This window comes from Mytilus galloprovincialis, chromosome 4 (genome assembly GCF_965363235.1).
Source record: "Mytilus galloprovincialis chromosome 4, xbMytGall1.hap1.1, whole genome shotgun sequence".
Taxonomy (NCBI): Eukaryota; Metazoa; Mollusca; class Bivalvia; order Mytilida; family Mytilidae; genus Mytilus; species Mytilus galloprovincialis.
The window spans coordinates 57,282,568-57,303,276 of record NC_134841.1 but is presented as its reverse complement, the minus strand read 5'-3'; the positions used below and the strand labels follow the sequence as shown (position 1 = coordinate 57,303,276).

The following is a 20,709-nucleotide window of genomic DNA, read 5'->3' as shown; positions in this document are numbered from 1 at the left end:
AACTTGACCTCTATTTTGTCATCAGTAACAACATATTAAAATTTCAAAAGCTTTGGTTGAATGGTTCATGAGAAAATGCACGGACACGACCGGAAACACCATTTTTCAATCTTTCAAGAACCATAACTCCTGAACGGTAAAAGTCAAAATCGTCATTATTGAACTTGACCTCCATTTTATCATCAGTAACAGCATATTAAAATTTCGGAAGCTTTGATAGAACAGTTCATGCATAAATGCACGGACACGACTGGAAACTCCATTTTTCAATCTTTCAAGAACCATAACTCCTGAACGGTAAAAGTCAAAATTGTCATTATTGAACTTGACCTTCCTATAGTTGTCAGTAATAACATATTAAAATTTAAAAAGCTTTGTTTGAACGGTTCATGAGTTAATGCACGGACAACATTTGATTGCTGCCCGCCCACCCGACAGCCCGACCGCCCGCCCGCCGTACATCCCCAAATCAATAACTGACATTTTTGTCACAAAAATCCAGTTAACAATACAACTGCCTTCTTATCATACTGTGTACACAGTATGTGTTTAAAAGATTATGCAGCCTTCCTCATATACAGTTCAAAAACTTAATGAGGTCCAAATGTGATAACATTCTTTACTTATACATGTAACACATAAACCAACAAATATAATTTATTAAGGAAGTTAATATTCATTGTTTATCCTCAAATTGATTCAAATCAGGGAGAAGTTTAATTAACAGGAAACCTGGTACTAACATTAGAACATACAGGAAGTTAATATCAATACATGTACAAAATATTGGACCTATACTTTGGTACTAAGCTAGTATTATAAACCCTGTAAGTCACTAATATTTTGTAGGATAAGGAAAGGGTGTTGTAGTCTTTAAGAAATCTTAATAAACAGATTTGTCCATTTTATACCTTTTGAAACTATCCCAACCCACACATATTTTGTACCATAATATTTTGTAGGATAGTCCGAAGGTGATGCTGCCTTTAAATTGTTCAATAAACAGCTTTGTCTACCTTTTGAATCTATCAAAACGCACATTAGTACCATAACATTTTGTAGGATAATTGGAGGGTGTTGCTGCCTTTAAATAGGTCAATAAAAAGCTTTGTCAATGCTATACATTTTGAAACTATCTCAATGAACATTTATCTTGTATCATAATATTTTGTAGGATGAGACAAAGCACATGCCATAATATTTTGTCAGATGTTTGAATGTGATTTTTGAAAAGTGAGACCACTGTTTGAAAATTATGGAGTCAGAGTGGAATTATGCATGATATTTGCTAACACTTGTACCTGGTTCAAATTCAAACATTGCTGTAACTGTGAGCTGTAGTGATAATAAGTTCACAAGCACAATTGGCGGGTCACTACAATGTATATGTTGTGTATGTATGAATACTTGAAAGCAGCAAATATATAAAACCACTCTGTTCTAGCTTGATATAAGGAAGCAGGGGTCCATATCTTTAAAATGGGGACTATTTTTACAACAGTAAACCAGATGCTCCCAGGGCGCAGCTTTATACCACCACAGAGGTCAAACCCTGAACAGTTGGGGCAAGTATAGGAGAGTAAATTTACTTGACAAATTTAATAGTATCATTTTATATAACTTTCAGTATTCTAATTATTTTATGTTGAAGATATAAGATTTTGCATGTGTTGATTTTAGTTGTAAACAACAGGTGTTGGTTTTAGTATCAGTAGTTCTAGAGAGTAATAAATTGTAATTAATTGGTTATTGACCTCTACTTTATTCTAATATAAATATGTTCTGTCTAATTCAGCATTTCTATTTGGTAATTAAAAGGTCAGAGGTTTGATGCAGAAGTTAAATTTAGAATATTAAGTAATAAGCTAAAGGGTCAGTTAATTTGATTATAGAGTTTCTAAGTTTGATAGTTTGGGATGACTTTGAGAAAAGCATTTGTCATATAAACATCTATTGCTGGAATCTAATATTATTGTGAATCTGTCTTATATGAAATATGTTGTATGTTTAATTAACAGTTATAATTATATAATGGAGTACCTTTATAAATATGTGAGTGAGCTATAGTGAACCAAGGCAGTACCCCTGTCTCATAGCTTCTTAGTAACGGTAGAAAACACCATTGCTACATAATGGTGAATAAAAACCGTTGCTACAGAAGTATGGACACAACATTCAAACTTGATACAGCTCTGAATTTGGATTGTGATTAAATAGTTGACACAGTACAGGTTTCCGACACAGAATGAATGTGGTCTAATGAACTTAAAAATTTAAAATTTACCTATTATGGTCCAATACCCAAATCTAAATACATGGCCATGGATTGATTCAGCATATCAAAGAATCCAAAGAATTAAATTTTTGATGCAAACAAACAAAATTTAATTTTGGACTCTTTTGACCTTAATGTATTTGGTGCAAACAAACAAAATTTAATTTTGGACTCTTTTGACCCCAATTTGATAACAGGGCCAAAAATCAAAAATCTAAATACATGGTTAGATTCAGCATATCAAAGAACCCCAAGAATTCAATTTTTGTTAAAATCAAACAAAATTCAATTTTGGACCCTTTCGACCTTAATGTAGACCAATTTAAAAACGGGACCAAAAACTTAAAATCTAATCACAGTTAGATTTTGCATATATCAAAGAACCCTGATAAATCGATTTTTAATTAGATTTTGTGAAATCAAGCAAAGTTTAATTTTGGACCCTTTGGACCAGAGATGGGTCCGATTACTTTCAATGTAATTGATTAAATTACAATTACTTTGTCATTTGTACGATTAAATTAAATTAATGATTACATCATTTCTGAAAGTGTCTGATTAAATTAATGATAACATTGGCAAAGTAATCATGATTACATCTGATTACAATGAATTTAAAAAAAAACAACATTTTGTATGATGTGAATGAATAAACGTTTAATATAACTATAGCATTTTTTAGAAAGTATTTTGTTTGCTATATATATATTGTAAAATGATAACTTCAAACTTCATCTATTTAATAAACCACAAAAGTTCACTTCATACATACAAGAACATTGTGTCACTGGTTATGACCCATTGCACTTTATCATCATTGATCTCTGAATTATTTTGACTTCAATTGAATATAGCTTATAAAAAGAGTTTGCTGTTTGTCTTCTGACCTATTCTAGACTAATTTATATTTGTTTCAAGGTGCAGTTTATGGAAGTTAAATATGGATGAAATAAAGTTACCAGTTTAATCAAATTGTAAACAAAATACAAGTACTAAAAATCATTGTATTTTACATGTCCAGTACATACAACAATTTGCTTATTTTAAACAAGATATTTGTCCAACTTTTAATTAATTTTGTGCTAATTAGATAAATGATCACATGTCTGATTTATCTTTTACCATATATATTGTCCTACAGCTATACTCAATTGGTAACTGCAATAAAAACAAACCTTAATTGGTTTCCTACCTGTCAATTCAAAGTTGACAAAAATCACAACATTAACAAAAGATTATAATTAAGGGTTAAAGAAAAGAATTTCTTGAATATAACAGTTATTATCAAATATATAAATGTACATTTTTAAATTGTGAATATATGTACAATATCTTTTACTAAGGCCATTGATGACTTTTCTATACTGTAACAGTTTATAATTTACTGAAGCATATAAACCAATTATGCTTTATAAAAAAAAAGTAAACCAAACTATCTTAACATGTTAAATATTTTTAGTAATTAAATAAGACAAACAAAAAGGTTCATTTATTGACCATAAATACAGTTTAAGATTGTTTTCATTGTAATCAGAATGTAATCATAAAGTAATCAGGATTACAGGGTATTTTGAAAAGTAATTGATTAAATTAAATTACATGTAATCAGATTTTTGGCTGATTAATGATTACAATGATTACTTGAAAAATTGTAATCAATTACAGCTGATTAACGATTACAATTACAATTACCCCAAGTCTGCTTTGGACCTCATGTGGACCAATTTAAAAACGGGACCAAATTCCAAAAACTTAATACACGGTTGGATTCAGCATATTTTAGAACCCCAAGAATTCAAGAATAAAACCCCATTGAAATTGGTCAAGAAATAAGCAGTTTATACAAAGTATTAGAAACGTATTGTTTTTGACCCCTAGTTCCTAAACAGGTTGGGCCATAACACCCAAAATCAACCTTCATTTTTTGGAATGGAACCTTGTGGTAGAATTTCAGAAAGATCCATACACTTACACACAAGTTATTGTCTGGAAACTAGAAAATTACTTATTCTGACCCCTTTCGGGTCTCTTGTTCCTAAACTGTTGGAAACATAACCCCAAAATCAATCCCAACCTTCTTTTTGTGGTTTCAAACCTTGTGTTTAAATTTCATATAGATCCATTCACTTAAACTAAAGTTATTGTCTGGAAACTAAGTGTCTTCGGACGACGCTGACAACTACAACGACGACGTGATACCAATATACGAGTGCAAAATTTGTTTGTGGTTGTATAAAAATTAAGAAATAATTCATGGAAGCCATAGATTTGTTGGAAATTTACACATGGCCTGGGCCGTGATATTCGAATTTTATCCTGAGCGTTAGCGAGGGATAAAATTAACGAATATCACGGCCCAGGCCATGTGTAAATTTCCAACAAATCTATGGCTTCCATGAATTATTTCGATTCTAATAGGACAAATACGATCATTAAAAAACTGAAGCGATGATGGGTATACCTTGTGTGTGGCTGTTCTATTTTACCCACTGTTCGATAAATGTAAAACAAATCGGCTAATATACCTGCATGAATGATTTCTTAACTAACCGCTAGAAAAAAAATGTGATTACTTTTTTTTACTTCTCAGTAAACCCAACATTTGCAATTTTAAATTTACATTTTTTAAGCTACCGTCAAATTCACTGTTGACATGTTGTAACCAAGGAGCCGCCATGTTGACTTGCTGAAATCAGTAAATGTGCGAATAATGCAATAGAACAGAAAACAAGCAATACCTACCTCAATACTTTATTTTAATGCAATTGTATCCGAGTTTAGAAGGTAAACACAATAGAAAAACCTTCAGCTTTGACGTTTTCATTCGTATGACGTCATGTTTTGAAATGACGTTAATGCGCAAAAATCATTAATGGGATTTCGCGGAATTTTAATTTATTTTGTTTTTGTCCATTTATTCCGTTCTCTAATGTGTAAATTCTTTTTGTTATGCATCAGAATCAGAATAAATGTTCTATAGGGTTTTATTCAATTGTAATTGTTAAGACAGCGAAATCCACAACCGTTTACACATAGGTTACGATACATGTGGATTTACGCGGGAGGCATATTTAAACAGCCATTTGTGTACATCTTGGAGTCTGCGCTAAGTATAGATATATCGAGAATTTTATCACGGTGTTGTTTACAAAGCGAAAGAAGCACGTCATATTAGAATTATCTTTTACATACTTATAGAGGCCTTCATCCCCTCATCTGTTTTCTTTACCCAAAAATAACTTCCTTCTCACAATGACATGTGATTGGAGGATTTTGATACCTTCCTAATCTATAAAGGTTTCTTTTTACTCATCATCAATTGCCATTTTTCGAGGATAAACCATCCTCAAAATAGGTTGATTTAAGTGTCTGTAGATATAATGATTTACTTTTATAAATTGTGACTTGGATAGAGTGTTGTCTCAATGGCACTCATACTGCATGTTCCTATACCCATAATAAAATGAATTCCCATATATATAGAAAAGTTCGAGACATACAATTTTCTATAAAATTCTCACACATTTATGAGGCCCCTCATGGGGGGGTCCTAGTAATCACATAATCACCATTTTTTTGCCAATATAATCACATAATCATTAAATATTTGCTTATCTTTAGTAATCAAATAATCATAAACTAAAAATACAGTCCTAGGTAATCAAATAATCATGAAATATTTGGCTTAATAATCATTAAAAAAACGGCCAAGTAATCACATAATCAAAAACCCCATGAGGGCCCTCATTTATTCAGTGCCAGTAATTTTCATGTTAGTTTAAAAAAAAAGTATGTCCATTTTCATTACTAAAATATTAATTTAAATGTGAGAAAAAAACAAGTACAAAGTCTAGAAAAGTTTTTTTTTTTTTTCAAAACATTTTAATTATAAAACACTCATTTGCTCAAGGCAATCAGACATCATACCTAATTATATATAGACAGGAAATACAATTGTTTATTACAAAAGAATTTTTAAAACCCTGACTGTTGCAAATGTCGGCATAGATCATGTAGATAAGAAGGATTAGAGCAAGTAACTTCCCGGTGTAACACTGTGTTAGGAGAGATGTCGATATCACAAAAAAAGATGAAGGGAATCTATGCAAAATCAGAAATGGCACTCATAATTTCCTCAGTTGAAACGCTTTGACTACAAAATGTCTGCATCAGACTTAAAAAAAATTGTATCCAATATGAAAAGGATATTCATAAGAATATCTGATTTGAATTTCATTGATGAAATATTCATTTTCACAATGCATTAATACTTTAAACCTTATGATTTTTTTTTATTGAAAAAATCCTATGCAAATCAAGTATGCAAGAAAAAAAAAATCCATGGAGGAAAGGGTTAAGGAGAGATATCAAAGTTTCCTGGTGTGACTCCAAGTATTGTTGCAGTGTTTTGAGTATAGAAACCTATTCATTTAAATTAAACTGTAGTACTTTATTCTTCAAAACTTCTGTTTTTAGGTCAATAGGAGTGAAAATTTGTTTTTAATATACAAATTTTAAAGGTAAATTGCATCCAAGTAATGAGATTTTAATACATGTTATAATAAACTGGAGCGATAATTTAGTAAGTCTTCAGGAAACGGTTGTTATTTTTATCATAGATTTCCCAAAGGAGAAGGTCCGGTAAGGACCGATTTTGGCCTCAAATTTCAGGTTCATCTGACAAAAGATTTTGACCACTTTTTAAACACTTAAGTGTCTATTTCATTTGAATCAATTAGTTTCTGTGAAAGATTTTAACTGATTAAGTCATTAAAAACGACCCGATTCAAGCTCTACCAAATATGGCGAAAAATGTCACTTTTCAGATGTTTTTTGTCAAAAAATAAAGTTGCCGCATATATGTATTCACTCTCAACCTTCATATATGTTATGTATTATCATCAAATACAACTTACATTTCAATATTAAGGATGAACACGAATGCGCCCACTTTCGTTTTACACAAAAACCGTCTAAAATTTAACCAAAATGCTAGAATAGTGAAGATTTCAGTAATTTAGCATGTCTTAATGGTGCTAGTACCCGATATATGTGTATTGTATTGTCAAAACAGGCCATATTTATGTAGCAGAAGCATTCTACTGTCCAATAAATAAATAAAAGTTTACATTTTAACAATTTTGTAAAACTGCTATATTTTGGGGCCAAAAAGGGGTCTTACTGGACCTACTCCTTTATGAATCCCTTTTGAGAGGGCTAAACAAGGAATTTTGAAATATAACCTTGTTCCAAAAATCAAATCCAAAACACATTTATATAAGAAAATTATTTCAGACGGCAAAATTATCAAGTAATATAACATCATATTACCCTATGACGCTGGATAAAATTGAGAATAAAAAGGTGGAATGTGTCAAAGAGACAACAACCGGACCAAAGTACAGAAAGCAGCCCAGGTCCACTAATGGATCTTTAACACATTGAGAAAATACTGCACCTGGAGGTGGGCTTCAGCTGGCCCCCTTAATAAAATGTTTACTAGTTCAGAGAAAATTGACTTATAATAATAATTAGGGATATCAACTTGGTGAAGATTTCCTAATCGATTACTCATTAGATTTACAGAGTGATACTCGAGTACTTGCTCGGTAATATATTTACAAGATAGAAACACAGAGTTATACCCATTTTATGATGTACTGTTGATCGGTGTCTTATTGTATAAAACCCTCAATATAATTACCTAGGACTAGATAATAGTCTAAACTGAAAAAAAATAAACCATTATTAAGTGTACATTTGTTACATGTACAAAATGTACTAATTATGTAAACTGGCAATAACCTAATCAAGTAAATTTGGCACCATTTGCGAGTATGGTCTTGAGGAAACGATGATAGTCCGTCGGAAGGGGACTATAAATGGCTGACCTGTGTTAAGAGAGAGCGATATCTCTTGCACGTTAAAGACACCCTTGTAGATTTCGAAAAAGAGTAGGCTAATGCCGCTACAAGGCAGCACTCGCACCCACAAAGTGGAAAGGGATTAGTATAAGTTATAAAACTTGTTTCCCAATCCCCTATAAATAAATATGTTTTAACTAAGTAAATTAATTAGTATCATTCAAAAGGGTTACTAAAACAAAGGTATTATAGTAGGGTGCCCAATCAAAAAATTTGATCGATTTGCCTTAACGGAATAACACACAGCTATATTTTATATCATGGGAAAGAGGAGAACCTCATCGTAAATTTTTATGCCGTTGTCATCCTTGTCTACGGTGGTCACATTTTTTTTAAATCAGGGTCAAAGGTCAAAGCAAAAATTTCAGAAAAATGCACAGTCACATTTAGATAGCTTGCTTCTCCTACATATATGCGTTTGGAGCAAGATAAAAACACCTGATTTATTGTTTAAAAGTAGATTCACAAGTAGGAAGTTTGACAAGGGAGAAATTTTGAATTGTAAAATTGAGAATTGAAATGGGGAATGTACCAAAGAGACAACAACCCGACCATAGAACAGACAATTTTAGCCAATTTTGCGCTCACTTTGTTTAGGTCACAATGATCTATTTTGAGTTATGACTTGAGATCATTCAACTAACAACAAGATATTGGGCTGCATCTATAGATTCATCGATGTCACAATAAGAAAGGTTTGACAAATCGGAACCAGATGCTCCGCAGGGCGTAGCTTTATACGACCGCAGAGGTTGAACCCTGAATGGTTGGGGCAAGTATGGACACAACATTCAAGCTGGATTCAGCTCTAAATTTGGATTGTGATTAAATAGTTGACACAGCATAGGTTTCTGACACAGAATGAATGTGTTCTAATGAACTTAAAATTTTTGTTTTCTCTTAGAGCAATTCACTATGCTGTTGAATATTAATCCTCTCAAAAAAATGTTTGAAGAAATTTTCTTTTTTATTTATGAAATTTCAAATGAGAAAAATTGAACCCAATTTTTTTAATCACATCCCTCTTTCCCTTATTCCAAAACTAATCTCAATTAAAATTTCTAATGGAGTTTGCAACAATAACTACTCATTTAAATACATCATAAAATATTAAGATGTAAAAACCAGGTGCTCCGCAGGGCGCAGCTTTATACGACCGCAGAGGTCGAACCCTGAACAGTTGGGGCAAGTATGGACAAAACATTCAAGCATGATACAGCTCTGAATTTGGATTGTGATCAAATTTTTGACATTACATGGTTTTTTTTTACACAAAACAAATGCCAAGATTTTACAAATCAATTAAAGATTTCTTCTTCAAACTTTTTAAATCTAAAATTAAATAGTTGACACAGCATAGGTTTCTGACACAGAATGAATGTGGTCTAATGAACTTAAAAGGTTTTTTTTGCCTTTGAGCAAATCACTATGCTGTTGAATATTAATCCTCTCAAAAAAATGTTTGAAGAAATTTTCTTTTTATTTATGAAATCTGAAATGAGAAAAATTTAACCCCCCCCCCCCTTTTTTTTCACATCCCCGTTTCCCTTTTTCAAAACTGATATCAATTCAAATTTCTAATGGAGTTTGCAACAATAACTACTCATTTAAATACATCATAAAATATTAAGATGTAAAAAAACTGCTTGTTATCACTGAATGGTAAAGATTATTTAAATTTATCAGTTGGTAGTAAAAAGTGTATATACATTGTATATTGTATATAACAAAGATTTAAGTTGATTCTGGACAAAGAAAGATAACTCCAATTAAAAAAAATTCTTGCTATTGCACAAATAGGATATTTCTTGCTTACTATTCTGGACAAAGAAAGATAACTCTAATTAAAAAAAAATTTGCTATTTCACAATATTGTGCAATTAGATATTTCTTGCCATTGCACAATACTGTGCAATTGAAAAGACTTGCTATTGCACAATACTTAATATAATAATTTTAGATCCTGATTTGGACCAACTTGAAAACTGGGCCCATAATCAAAAATCTAAGTACATGTTTAGATTCAGCATATCAAAGAGGCCCAAGAATTCAATTTTTGTTAAAATCAAACTTAGTTTAATTTTGGACCCTTTGGACTTTAATGTAGAATTTGAAATTTGAAAACAGGACCAAAAATGAAGAATCTACATACACAGTTAGATTTGGCATATCAAAGAACCCCAAGGATTTAATTTTTGATGAAATCAAACAAAGTTTAATTTTGGACCCTTTGGACCTTAATGTAGACCAATTTGAAAACTGGACCAAAAAAACTTCAATAATCAAGAATCTAAGTACATTTTTAGATTCAACATATCAAAGAACCCAACCGATTCATTTTTTGTCAAAATCAAACTAAGTTTAATTTTGGACCCTTTGGACCTTAATGTAGACCAATTTGAAAACGGGACCAAAAGTTGAGAATCTACATATACAGTTAGATTCGGCATATCAAAGAACCCCAATTATTCAATTTTGATGAAATCAAACAAAGTTTAATTTTGGACCCTTTGGGCCCCTTTTTCCTAAACTGTTGGGACCAAAACTCCCAAAATCAATACCAACCTTCCTTTTATGGTCATAAGCCTTGTGTTTAAATTTCATAGATTTGTATTTACTTATACTAACATTATAGTGCGAAAACCAAGAAAAATGCTTATTTGGGTCCCTTTTTGGCCCCTAATTCCTAATCTGTTGGGTCCTAAACTCCCAAAATAAATACCAACCTTCCTTTTGTGGTCATAAACATTGTGTTTAAATTTCATAGATTTCCATTTACTTAACCTAAGGTTATTGTGCAAAAACCAAGAAAAATGCTTATTTGGGCCCTTTATTGGCCCCTTATTCCTAAACTATTGAAACCAAAACTCCCAAAATCAATCCCAATCTTTCTTTTGTGGTCATAAACCTTGTGTCAAAATTTCATAGATTTCTATTAACTTAAACTAAAGTTATGGTGCGAAAACCAAGAAAATGCTTATTTGGGCCCTTTTTGGCCCCTTATTCCTAAAATGTTGGGACCAAAACTCCCAAAATCAATACCAACCTTCCTTTTATGGTCATAAACCTTGTGTTAAAATTTCATAGATTTCTATTCACTTTTACTAAAGTTAGAGTGCGAAAACTAAAAGTATTCGGACGCCGGACGACGACGACGACGACGACGACGCAGACGCCAACGTGATAGCAATATACGACGAAAATTTTTTCAAAATTTGCGGTCGTATAAAAACTGCTTGTTATCACTGAATGGTAAAGATTATTTTAATTTATCAGTTGGTAGTAAAAAGTGAATATACATTGTATATTGTATATAACAAAGATTTAAGTTGATTCTGGACAAAGAAAGATAACTCCAATTAAAAAAAAATCTTGCTATTGCACAATATTTTGCAGATATTTCTTGCTTACTATTCTGGACAAAGAAAGATAACTCTAATTAAAAAAAAAATTGCTATTTCACAATATTGTGCAATTAGATATTTCTTGCCATTGCGCAATACTGTGCAATTGAAAAGACTTGCTATTGCACAATACTTAATATAATAATTTTAGATCCTGATTTGGACCAACTTGAAAACTGGGCCCATAATAAAAAATCTAAGTACATTTTTGGATTCAGCATATCAAAGAACCCCAAGATTTCAATTTTTGTTAAAATCAGACTAAGTTTAATTTTGGACCCTTTGGACTTTAGTGTAGACCAATTTGAAAACAGGACCAAAAATGAAGAATCTACATACACAGTTAGATTTGGTATATCAAAGAACCCCATTTATTCAATTTTTGATGAAATCAAACAAAGTTTAATTTTGGACCCCGATTTGGACCAACATGAAAACTGGGCCAATAATCAAGAATCTAAGTACATTTTTAGATTCAGCATATCAAAGAACCTAACTGATTCATTTTTTGTCAAAATCAAACTAAGTTTAATTTTGGACCCTTTGGACCTTAATGTAGACCAATTTGAAAACGGGACCAAAAGTTAAGAATCTACATACACAGTCATGACAGTTAGATTCGGCATATCAAAGAACCCCAATTATTCAATTTTGATGAAATCAAACAAAGTTTAATTTTGGACCCTTTGGGCCCCTTATTATGTTGGGACCAAAACTCCCAAAATCAATACCAACCTTCCTTTTATGGTCATAAACCTTGTGTTTAAATTTCATAGATTTCTATTTACTTATACTAACGTTATGGTGCGAAAACCAAGAAAAATGCTTATTTGGGTCCCTTTTTGGCCCCTTATTCCTAAACTGTTGGGACCTAAACTCCCAAAATCAATACCAACCTTCCTTTTGTAGTCATTAACATTGTGTTTAAATTTCATTGATTTCTATTTACTTAAACTAAAGTTATTGTGTGAAAACCAAGAATAATGCTTATTTGGGCCCTTTTTTGGCCCCTAATTCCTAAACTGTTAAAACCAAAACTCCCAAAATCAATCCCAACCGTTCTTTTGTGGTCATAAACCTTGTGTCAAAATTTCATAGATTTCTATTATCTTAAACTAAAGTTATAGTGCGAAAACCAAGAAAATGCTTATTTGGGCCCTTTTTGGCCCCTAATTCCTAAAACGTTGGGACCAAAACTCCCAAAATCAATACCAACCTTCCTTTTGTGGTCATAAACCTTGTGTTAAAATTTCATAGATTTCCATTCACTTTTACTAAAGTTAGAGTGCGAAAACTAAAAGTATTCGGACGACGACGACGACGACGCCAACGTGAAAGCAATATACGACGAAAAAATTTTCAAATTTTGCGGTCGTATAAAAATCATCTGGGTTGTCTTCAAGACTAAAAAAACAGTGTGCTTACCGATCCTAAACAGGGATGACGTATCGCATCATCTTAAAACATGTGCGGCTGGTACAATGTTACAAATGGCAAACCCGAGACTTTTCCATATTTTGTAGACAGGTATATAGCGGCGCAAATCTTGTGTGCAAGTTATAGTGCCTGTTTGAAACCCTAGCTCATGCGGATGCTGCATGGAGGGGAAGTAATGAACGCATAAGATCAGTACATCTCTATCTCGTGAATTTATTATTATCCTACCTTTGATGCCTTTCCCACCGAACTCTTAGTCTACATGAATAGCATGTAAAAATCATGTGGGTACATCTACTTCATCATGTGAGCAAAATAATTCTTAAAACATGAATACTCCTTCTGAGCAGATCAAGGGTCCTTGGAAGTGCTAGCTAGATAAATGACTTCCTCATGTATCATAGTAACTGTTGATCTACCATGATGCTGAACAATCGATTCGCCAAGAAATCTGATTAAGGCATGCTGGTTCTCACTGACTCAAAGAAACTTTTTCCAGTCAGGAATTTGACGACCTTCTATATATGACCTGAAACACTTTTACGGACGAACAAGAACTTGATTCAGCTTTAAAATAACTGCATTTGTGTCTGCTAGTGTAAGATTTATAGAAAGAATGGTGCATGGTACAATATTTGTAATCATCAGTAGGTAGGTGGTCTAGGTCTGAAGCATAATGCAATATACTAAAATATATGATCTTTCCGTGCTCCCAGAACCTTGATACGGCTTTTGTTTGTGCTAATTTTTTGCATATTAATAAGCAATTCAGAAGAAGAATCCTAACATATAACACATTTATTTTATTCCTACTTCGATTAGGGCTTGATGGACATAGTTTAACAGGACTGTGAATGTGTGCCATATTCCGGGTCTGAAACATGATCGAAGGATTTGATTTGTATATTACAATTATTAAATAAACAATTAAAGTTAAAAAAACCAACAAACAAAATATTTCCTAAAACAAAATAACGATCTTCAAACTAACTACAGTATTCAAAACATACAAATCGACCATACAACAAGCAAAAAAGAGAAATGAAGTTAGTGACAAATGTCCTAGTTAATGACCTGATAGTGTAAGCTACAAAACAATTAACGGCATGAGAAAAGGCGTGTTTGAATCAAGGCAGAATTATCACTTTTTTTTTGTTTTAAATTGCTATTTTCTTCTTGCCGATCAACATTACACAAAAGATATTTGGAACACATATGAACCAGGTCTTATTGATGTAATCAGAGTAAAAATCCTGTGAAAGTAACACGCAATAAATTTTCTTTCGTTCAAAATGTGGTAAATTTCAGCTAAAAAAAAGTCTTACTAAAATCATGAAATACATGTACTTATAAATACTTAAATTATATAAATCTTTTCAGCTTTCGTTATATGATAAATTTAAATTTTAAGCTAAATGATAAGTAAAATTTGAACAAATAACACGACGTCAGAAAGCAATAATTTTAGTTTTTGTGCTGAAGATGGCCTGTATGAGGGTCTGGATGGGGGGTCTGTTATTCTGTAAACATTAAATTTTCATCTCTTTTTTCTCTAATCTTTAAAAAATTAACCCCTTTTTTCTCTAATCTTCAAAAAATTAACCCCTTTTTTCTCTAATCTTCTTTTTTTTGGCCTGTTATTCTCTAATCTTCATTTTTTAAGGGCATTATTCTTTAATCATTTAATTTAACCCCATCCAAACCCCCCTGTATACAGAGGGTTTTTTTTTGGTACCCTAAAAAAACCACAAAATTTTGAAAAACGTGATCATGGTAGCTTAAGACGACATTCATGACCTGAAAATATAATAATTTTCCAATAGTTTGCATATAAATATAGCAGTGTGTTATCCATTAACTTAAACTCGTTAACTAGATGTCTTTTTCAATACTGTGCACCCTACTATTAAGGAACTGTAAAAACAACACATTTAATGGTCAACAAAGGGGTGATGCTTAGATCCTACTGATGACTTAAATCTTTTTCTGCCGGTCAATACAGGGTGTAAGCTTAAGAAATTTGTTCTATATTTAATAATATTACAAAATGTATCTTGTCATATTTTTCTGGGACGAGTCCATTTTTCAACTTTTTTGTAATTCAATAGATTTTAATGCAATAGATTAACAAATTTATTATGCTGAAAATATGTCATTTTTATGGTATACACTCCTGTTACTCCATGGGAAACATGTTTCATCAAAGTAGAGGACCATAGAATAATTTAAAAGTGTAAAAAATACAAAGTTATTAAATGTATTCAAAGTATTAAATTTTAAAAGAACTTATTGTGTGAAAAAATGGATTTTTTACCATGATGAGCAGCAACACAAAAGGATTTTTCGGGGGAATGCTAATTTACGGAAAAATAAATCACACTTCGTACCCAGAAAATTTAACGGAAAAATGTCTCAGCTTCGAAAGGAGCCATCATACATATCCAAATTTACAATATGGACTGAGCTACAGAAAAAAACGTTACCATTAGCGCCTATGGAGAAACAACTGCACATATTCGATATTGCCCTAAGTGCAAAACAAATATGTATTTTGGAAATACATGTATATAATGTCATTTGTATGTGATTAGTCCAAATATTTTTTATATAAAAAAACAATGTGTTCATGAGATACAGATGCTGGCTTGTAAATATGAACATATTCAGAATAACTTGAAAATTTTCCATTAATTAATTATAAGCAACTAAGTGCACCATCCAAATTCAAACTTAATCTGTGTTTGGTAATAAATTTTGTGTATATGTTTAATACCATTTGGTAGAGGCAAAGTAAAGTTAGGGTGCAGAAACAGCAAATTCATATTTTTTTCCATTTATAAAGGGACATAACTCGAGAAAGGAAATAACACGACACCACCAAAATTAAAACTAGATTTGCATTTTACAGAAATAAGGATTGTGTACAAGTTTCTTAACATTTGGCTGAGGAAACAAAAGTAAGAGAACTGAAATCAATTTAGAAACATACATACAGTAGGACAAGGGTGAACAGACAAGGGCAAACCTTAACGACCTCTTCGCCTAGTGTAGGGGCATAAACATTATAATTTAATACATGTAAACCACAGGCACTCGTCTCAGAATTTTTTTCCCCTATATACCTTTATATAACACAAGGTACTTAACTCGCGATTTTGAAAAATGTCATACAGTGACGAAATTACATTAAAAAGGCCGTGTCTCGGCTGTCAACCCCACTAAAAATTGTTATGCCGTAAATCTAAATCGATTTATCTTCACAATGGTGTATAACACGCCTACTGTTGTTGTCGGAATCATCCGTAGCAATCCTACACAAGTATGTCAATCGTAATTATTTCGTCAACCTACACAAAATTGGCAATACACGTCTCATGTAGTAAATGATTAATAATAAAAATTGTTTCAGAAAAAACTGTTAGTTTTCGTATGAATAGAACTTATCATACAGTTAGTTAAATTGTATAATATACCGTGAAAAAAAATCTAACAAGTGTTGTTTGTGGTATGTCTAATAAGTTACAAATTTTTCCCATGACATCAATGTCATGCAGACTCTCTCTTGACTTTACGTATGAAATAAAACAAGATCAGATAACTTCAAGAATCATTTAGACTTTCCAATAGAATTGACCAATCGGAAACCGAGATACAATGTAGACAAGGTGACATGACGCGTTTATTGCCAATTCTTCAGCAGTTTGCAAAATTATTACGATTGACATACTTTGGTAGGATTGCTACGGATGATTTCAACAACAAATGTAGGCATGTTATATACCATTGTAAAGAAAATCAATTTAGATTTACGATAAAACAAGTTTTAGTGGGGTTGACAGCCTATAAAGCGGCATATAACGTAACTTCGTCACCACCTGACATTTTTCTAAAATGCAAGTTAAGTACCTTGTGTTATGTAAAGGTATATAGGGGGGGAAAATCTGAGACGAGTGCCTGTGCTGTCAACACAAATTAAGACTGCATGATTTTTTCAGAGTCCTGACTGACAATTTTTAATATCTTATCTGAAACTAAAAAATTCATTTATTATGAATCATTTGCAAGCTTAGATCAGAACTTTTTTTTTCAGATCTAGTTCCTGTTCCTGTTTTCCCCGCATTTGCGCAGAAATCTGTCTTGTTTGCATGAGACTTTGAAAAGAAAATTATATGTATCAGTCTAGTAAAATATAAGATTGGAACTCAATACAATTTCATTTTTAATAATTGTTTGATTTGAAAAAAACGTTACCTGATGGAAGCGTTTCTTTTGTTTACATTGAATATGTCGTCATAACTTAAGCAACGTCACAGCTAAATCCCTAACCACAGAACCGAAATCGGGAACGTTACAGTATTTCCGTTTCCTTTATTAACATGTTTGAGGTAAAAAAAATTATACATACAGACTTCGTCCCCATTCACAGGTTATGCCTGCCTCATATTATTTATAATAAATATTAGAAAAATGATGTGCAAAGGGATTGCATGAAATGATATGCATAATAATTAACACGTGTTTAAGATAAGATATACCATGGTCAGAACAACAATGTCATGGCTAAGAGTGGTGTGTGTAACTGTGTCAATCCCATCATCAACCTCCTCAACATCACTTCCTTATCCATTTTCTACATTTTTTTTTACTTAGTTTTTATGACAAATGTGGTTGCTTACCTATACCATGTTTTGATTTGCTATCAAATTTAACCCACTTGGTCATTTTTATGCTTATTCATGTCAGAAGATTAATCATAACTTAATTAAAAATTCCACTACACAAAATATAAAAGTGTACACAGACGATACTCGACTTCCATTCGTGTCACGTGATTCTACTTTCTTTTCCGGGTTAGGCGCGCGCACTGTATCCAAGGATATAAACAATATGGACGTTGAAGTTTCATTTTAGATATTTTTAGTTGAATTTCACGGCGTTTAACATTTTTCAGTTTGGTTAAAAGAAGTAGAATAAGCAGGTATTTTAAAAAAAAGTTATTTAGATATGACGTTAACTTGACTATAGTTTCCTGAGCTGTAGTTTCACGTATGTAGCTGCAAAATATCCTCAAGTTAGTTCGTCTTGCAGTTGCATGTGGGTCTCATTGGGGATTTTTAATAAACTTAAACTGAGGGGGGATAGGATCTTTATCGGGACTCCGAGATCGGGTGTTTTTAAGCTCGGGATTTCGGGATTGACCCTTTCGGGATCCGGGAATCTTTTTTTTCGGATTTCGGGATGTCGGGATTTGCTTTATTTAAATTCGGGACCTCAGGATTTCGTTTTTTCAAGTCCGGGATTTCGGGATCAAGACCCCTCCTATCCCCCCTCTAAACTGGACACCAGGACATGCTAACATAAAAGGAAATGACGAGGCAGACTCCTTGGCAAAAGAAGCTGCTAAAGAAGCAGAAACACTAGCCGTTGATGACATAGTGTTTACAAAACAAGATGTAAAAAAAGCAGCTAGAAATTCTGTTACAAAAAAATGGCAACGCAGATGGGAAAATAGTGATACTGGACGTCACTATTTCAGATTTCATCCTGAAGTTAAAGATAAAAGTTAAAAAAGACTTCCCGTCAAAAAAAATGTACAACATAATCAACAGTTTACGAACAGGTTATTCTAAATTAAATGCATACCAATTTATAATAAACCAGCACATCAACTCGGAAACCTGTCATCACTGCAAACAAAAAGAAAATGTACAACACTACCTTTTTGAATGTGACCTGTATTCAGATGCCAGAGACAAATTATTTCATCAAATATACTTCATAACAGGACAAATTCCAACAGATCTAGACAATTTATTAACAATCAATTTGCCAAATGCAGAAAATATCTATCAACTATTAGCGGAGTACATAGAGGAAACAAACCGTTTTTGTGGATAATTTGATACAAATTTCTTTAAATTTTTTATATTTTTAATTTTTCATGCCATTTCAATAACCTAATAAACCATTTTTTAAATTTATTTCACTTCATACAATAATTCTATAATATTTTTAAAGCGCCACCTACAATATATAAGTACAAAGGAGAAACTACATTTGTGATAATTATTTTACAAGAGAGGATAATTTACTCTGTCATCACGACAAAGATTGAAGATTGAAGATCATTGGGGTCTAGGCGTGACACGGGATTGCCGATTTTTTGTAAGCGTGAAAGTCAAATTATTGTGGCGTGAAAACGGGAAATGAGGTCTTGCGGGACCCGGGAAATGAAAAAAAAATGAGAAATTGCTTACTTACATATACATTTGTAGTGTAAGCGGGATGCGGGATCGGAACCCCCAATGAGACCCCCTTGCATGACCATGAAATATTGATAATGAATGATGAATCAATGATGAGGTTATTAATGCCCTTTACCGTCATTTGTCAAAATATCCTTGTCGTGATTTTAGAGCCAGAGGACTTCAATAATTATCAATATCATCACCGCAATTTTTTGGATTTATTTTAGTGCGATTCGTCAAAATCAGTCCATTTTTTGTAATCTTCTTTTTTTTTTTTCCCACAATATTTTAAATATGTTATTGGAAAGAGCACCATAGAGGCATGATCCAAATACAGATAATTATAATATTAAAACAACATATAAATGAAATAAAGATGCATATAACAACAAGTTATAAGACAATTCTATGTATGTCATTACATTATAAACTGATATTGATACCATGATAAACTTATACATCAGTATTATTCTAGATTTTCATAAATTTACTTAAAACACACAATATAAGATATATATGTATATGCACAAACTACTGTAGAAGATTATTACCTGATGAAACGGTATGGTGGTCTCTCAAATCAAGAGCTTCTTCAATATACATACAAATAGATTTTAATTCTTTTTCAGACATAGGATTTATCATTTTGGTAAAATTTTCATTCAAATTATTTGAATTAATATCATTAATTTTATATTTAGATCTATTTTTTTTATATTGCGGACATTCAATCAAGAAATGTATCTCATTTTTCCTGTGCAAAATTTACAAAATCTCTCATTAGAGGGTATTTTTGGTCTTGCATACCTACCAGTTTCTATTGCTAATACGTGTGCACTTATTCTTTATTTAGTGAGTTTTTTTCTAAGGTATTTAGGAATATTAAAGTTTAAATATTCTTGTTGTTTAAATTTAGTATAAATTTTACTCAAAAATAAAAGTTTACCACAGTTTCAATTTTTTATCTTAGATAGTTCAAATATAATTTTATTTTTGTAGAAATCTTCTAGTTTCTGTTTGAAATTACTATTACAATGCTTGTTTAAGGGTATTCCAATTTATTTCATTAATTCAGATAGTTTATTAGACCATGAATTTTCTCTATTTGTAAGAGTTTTGTCCACTTCAAATTTCAAAAGCAGCCTTGAGAATTTCATGCGGACCACCAGACCATTCACAAATATCACTGAGACGCATACAGTATTTATACATAAGTTGATAACATTTAATGCTTATGGGTAAAGTGCCCAAGTCACACCGCACTGCTAGATTGGAAGACTTTCCATGAACCCCAAGTATGTTTTTAAATATGGAGTTTTGTGTTTTTTCTAATTTACTTTTGTCTAATGCTTCATAATTTGGTTTGAATTCTGATATCCATAAGTTAAAATAGGAATTATCATTGAATTAAAAAGCTGGAG

At 31.9% G+C, this 20,709-nt stretch overlaps 2 protein-coding genes across 10 annotated transcripts in view; one reads left to right on the top strand and one right to left on the bottom strand.

Moving 5' to 3' along the window:
• LOC143072513 (dedicator of cytokinesis protein 1-like) overlaps window positions 1–17,886 on the bottom strand; it is a 125,159-nt gene extending 107,273 nt beyond the window's left edge. For all 9 annotated transcript variants that reach the window (XM_076247467.1, XM_076247459.1, XM_076247464.1 and 6 more), the window contains exon 1: window positions 17,717–17,886. In XM_076247467.1, the coding sequence (XP_076103582.1) occupies window positions 17,717–17,762 (46 nt within the window). In that variant the 5' untranslated portion in view covers window positions 17,763–17,886. The remainder of the gene's footprint in view (window positions 1–17,716) is intronic.
• Window positions 17,887–17,897: 11 nt separating this feature from the next.
• Window positions 17,898–20,709, top strand: part of LOC143072512 (cilia- and flagella-associated protein 206-like) — a 35,398-nt gene continuing 32,586 nt past the window's right edge. Inside the window, exon 1 of the mRNA XM_076247458.1 lies at window positions 17,898–18,018. The gene's annotated coding sequence lies outside the window, so the exon portion shown is untranslated. The remainder of the gene's footprint in view (window positions 18,019–20,709) is intronic.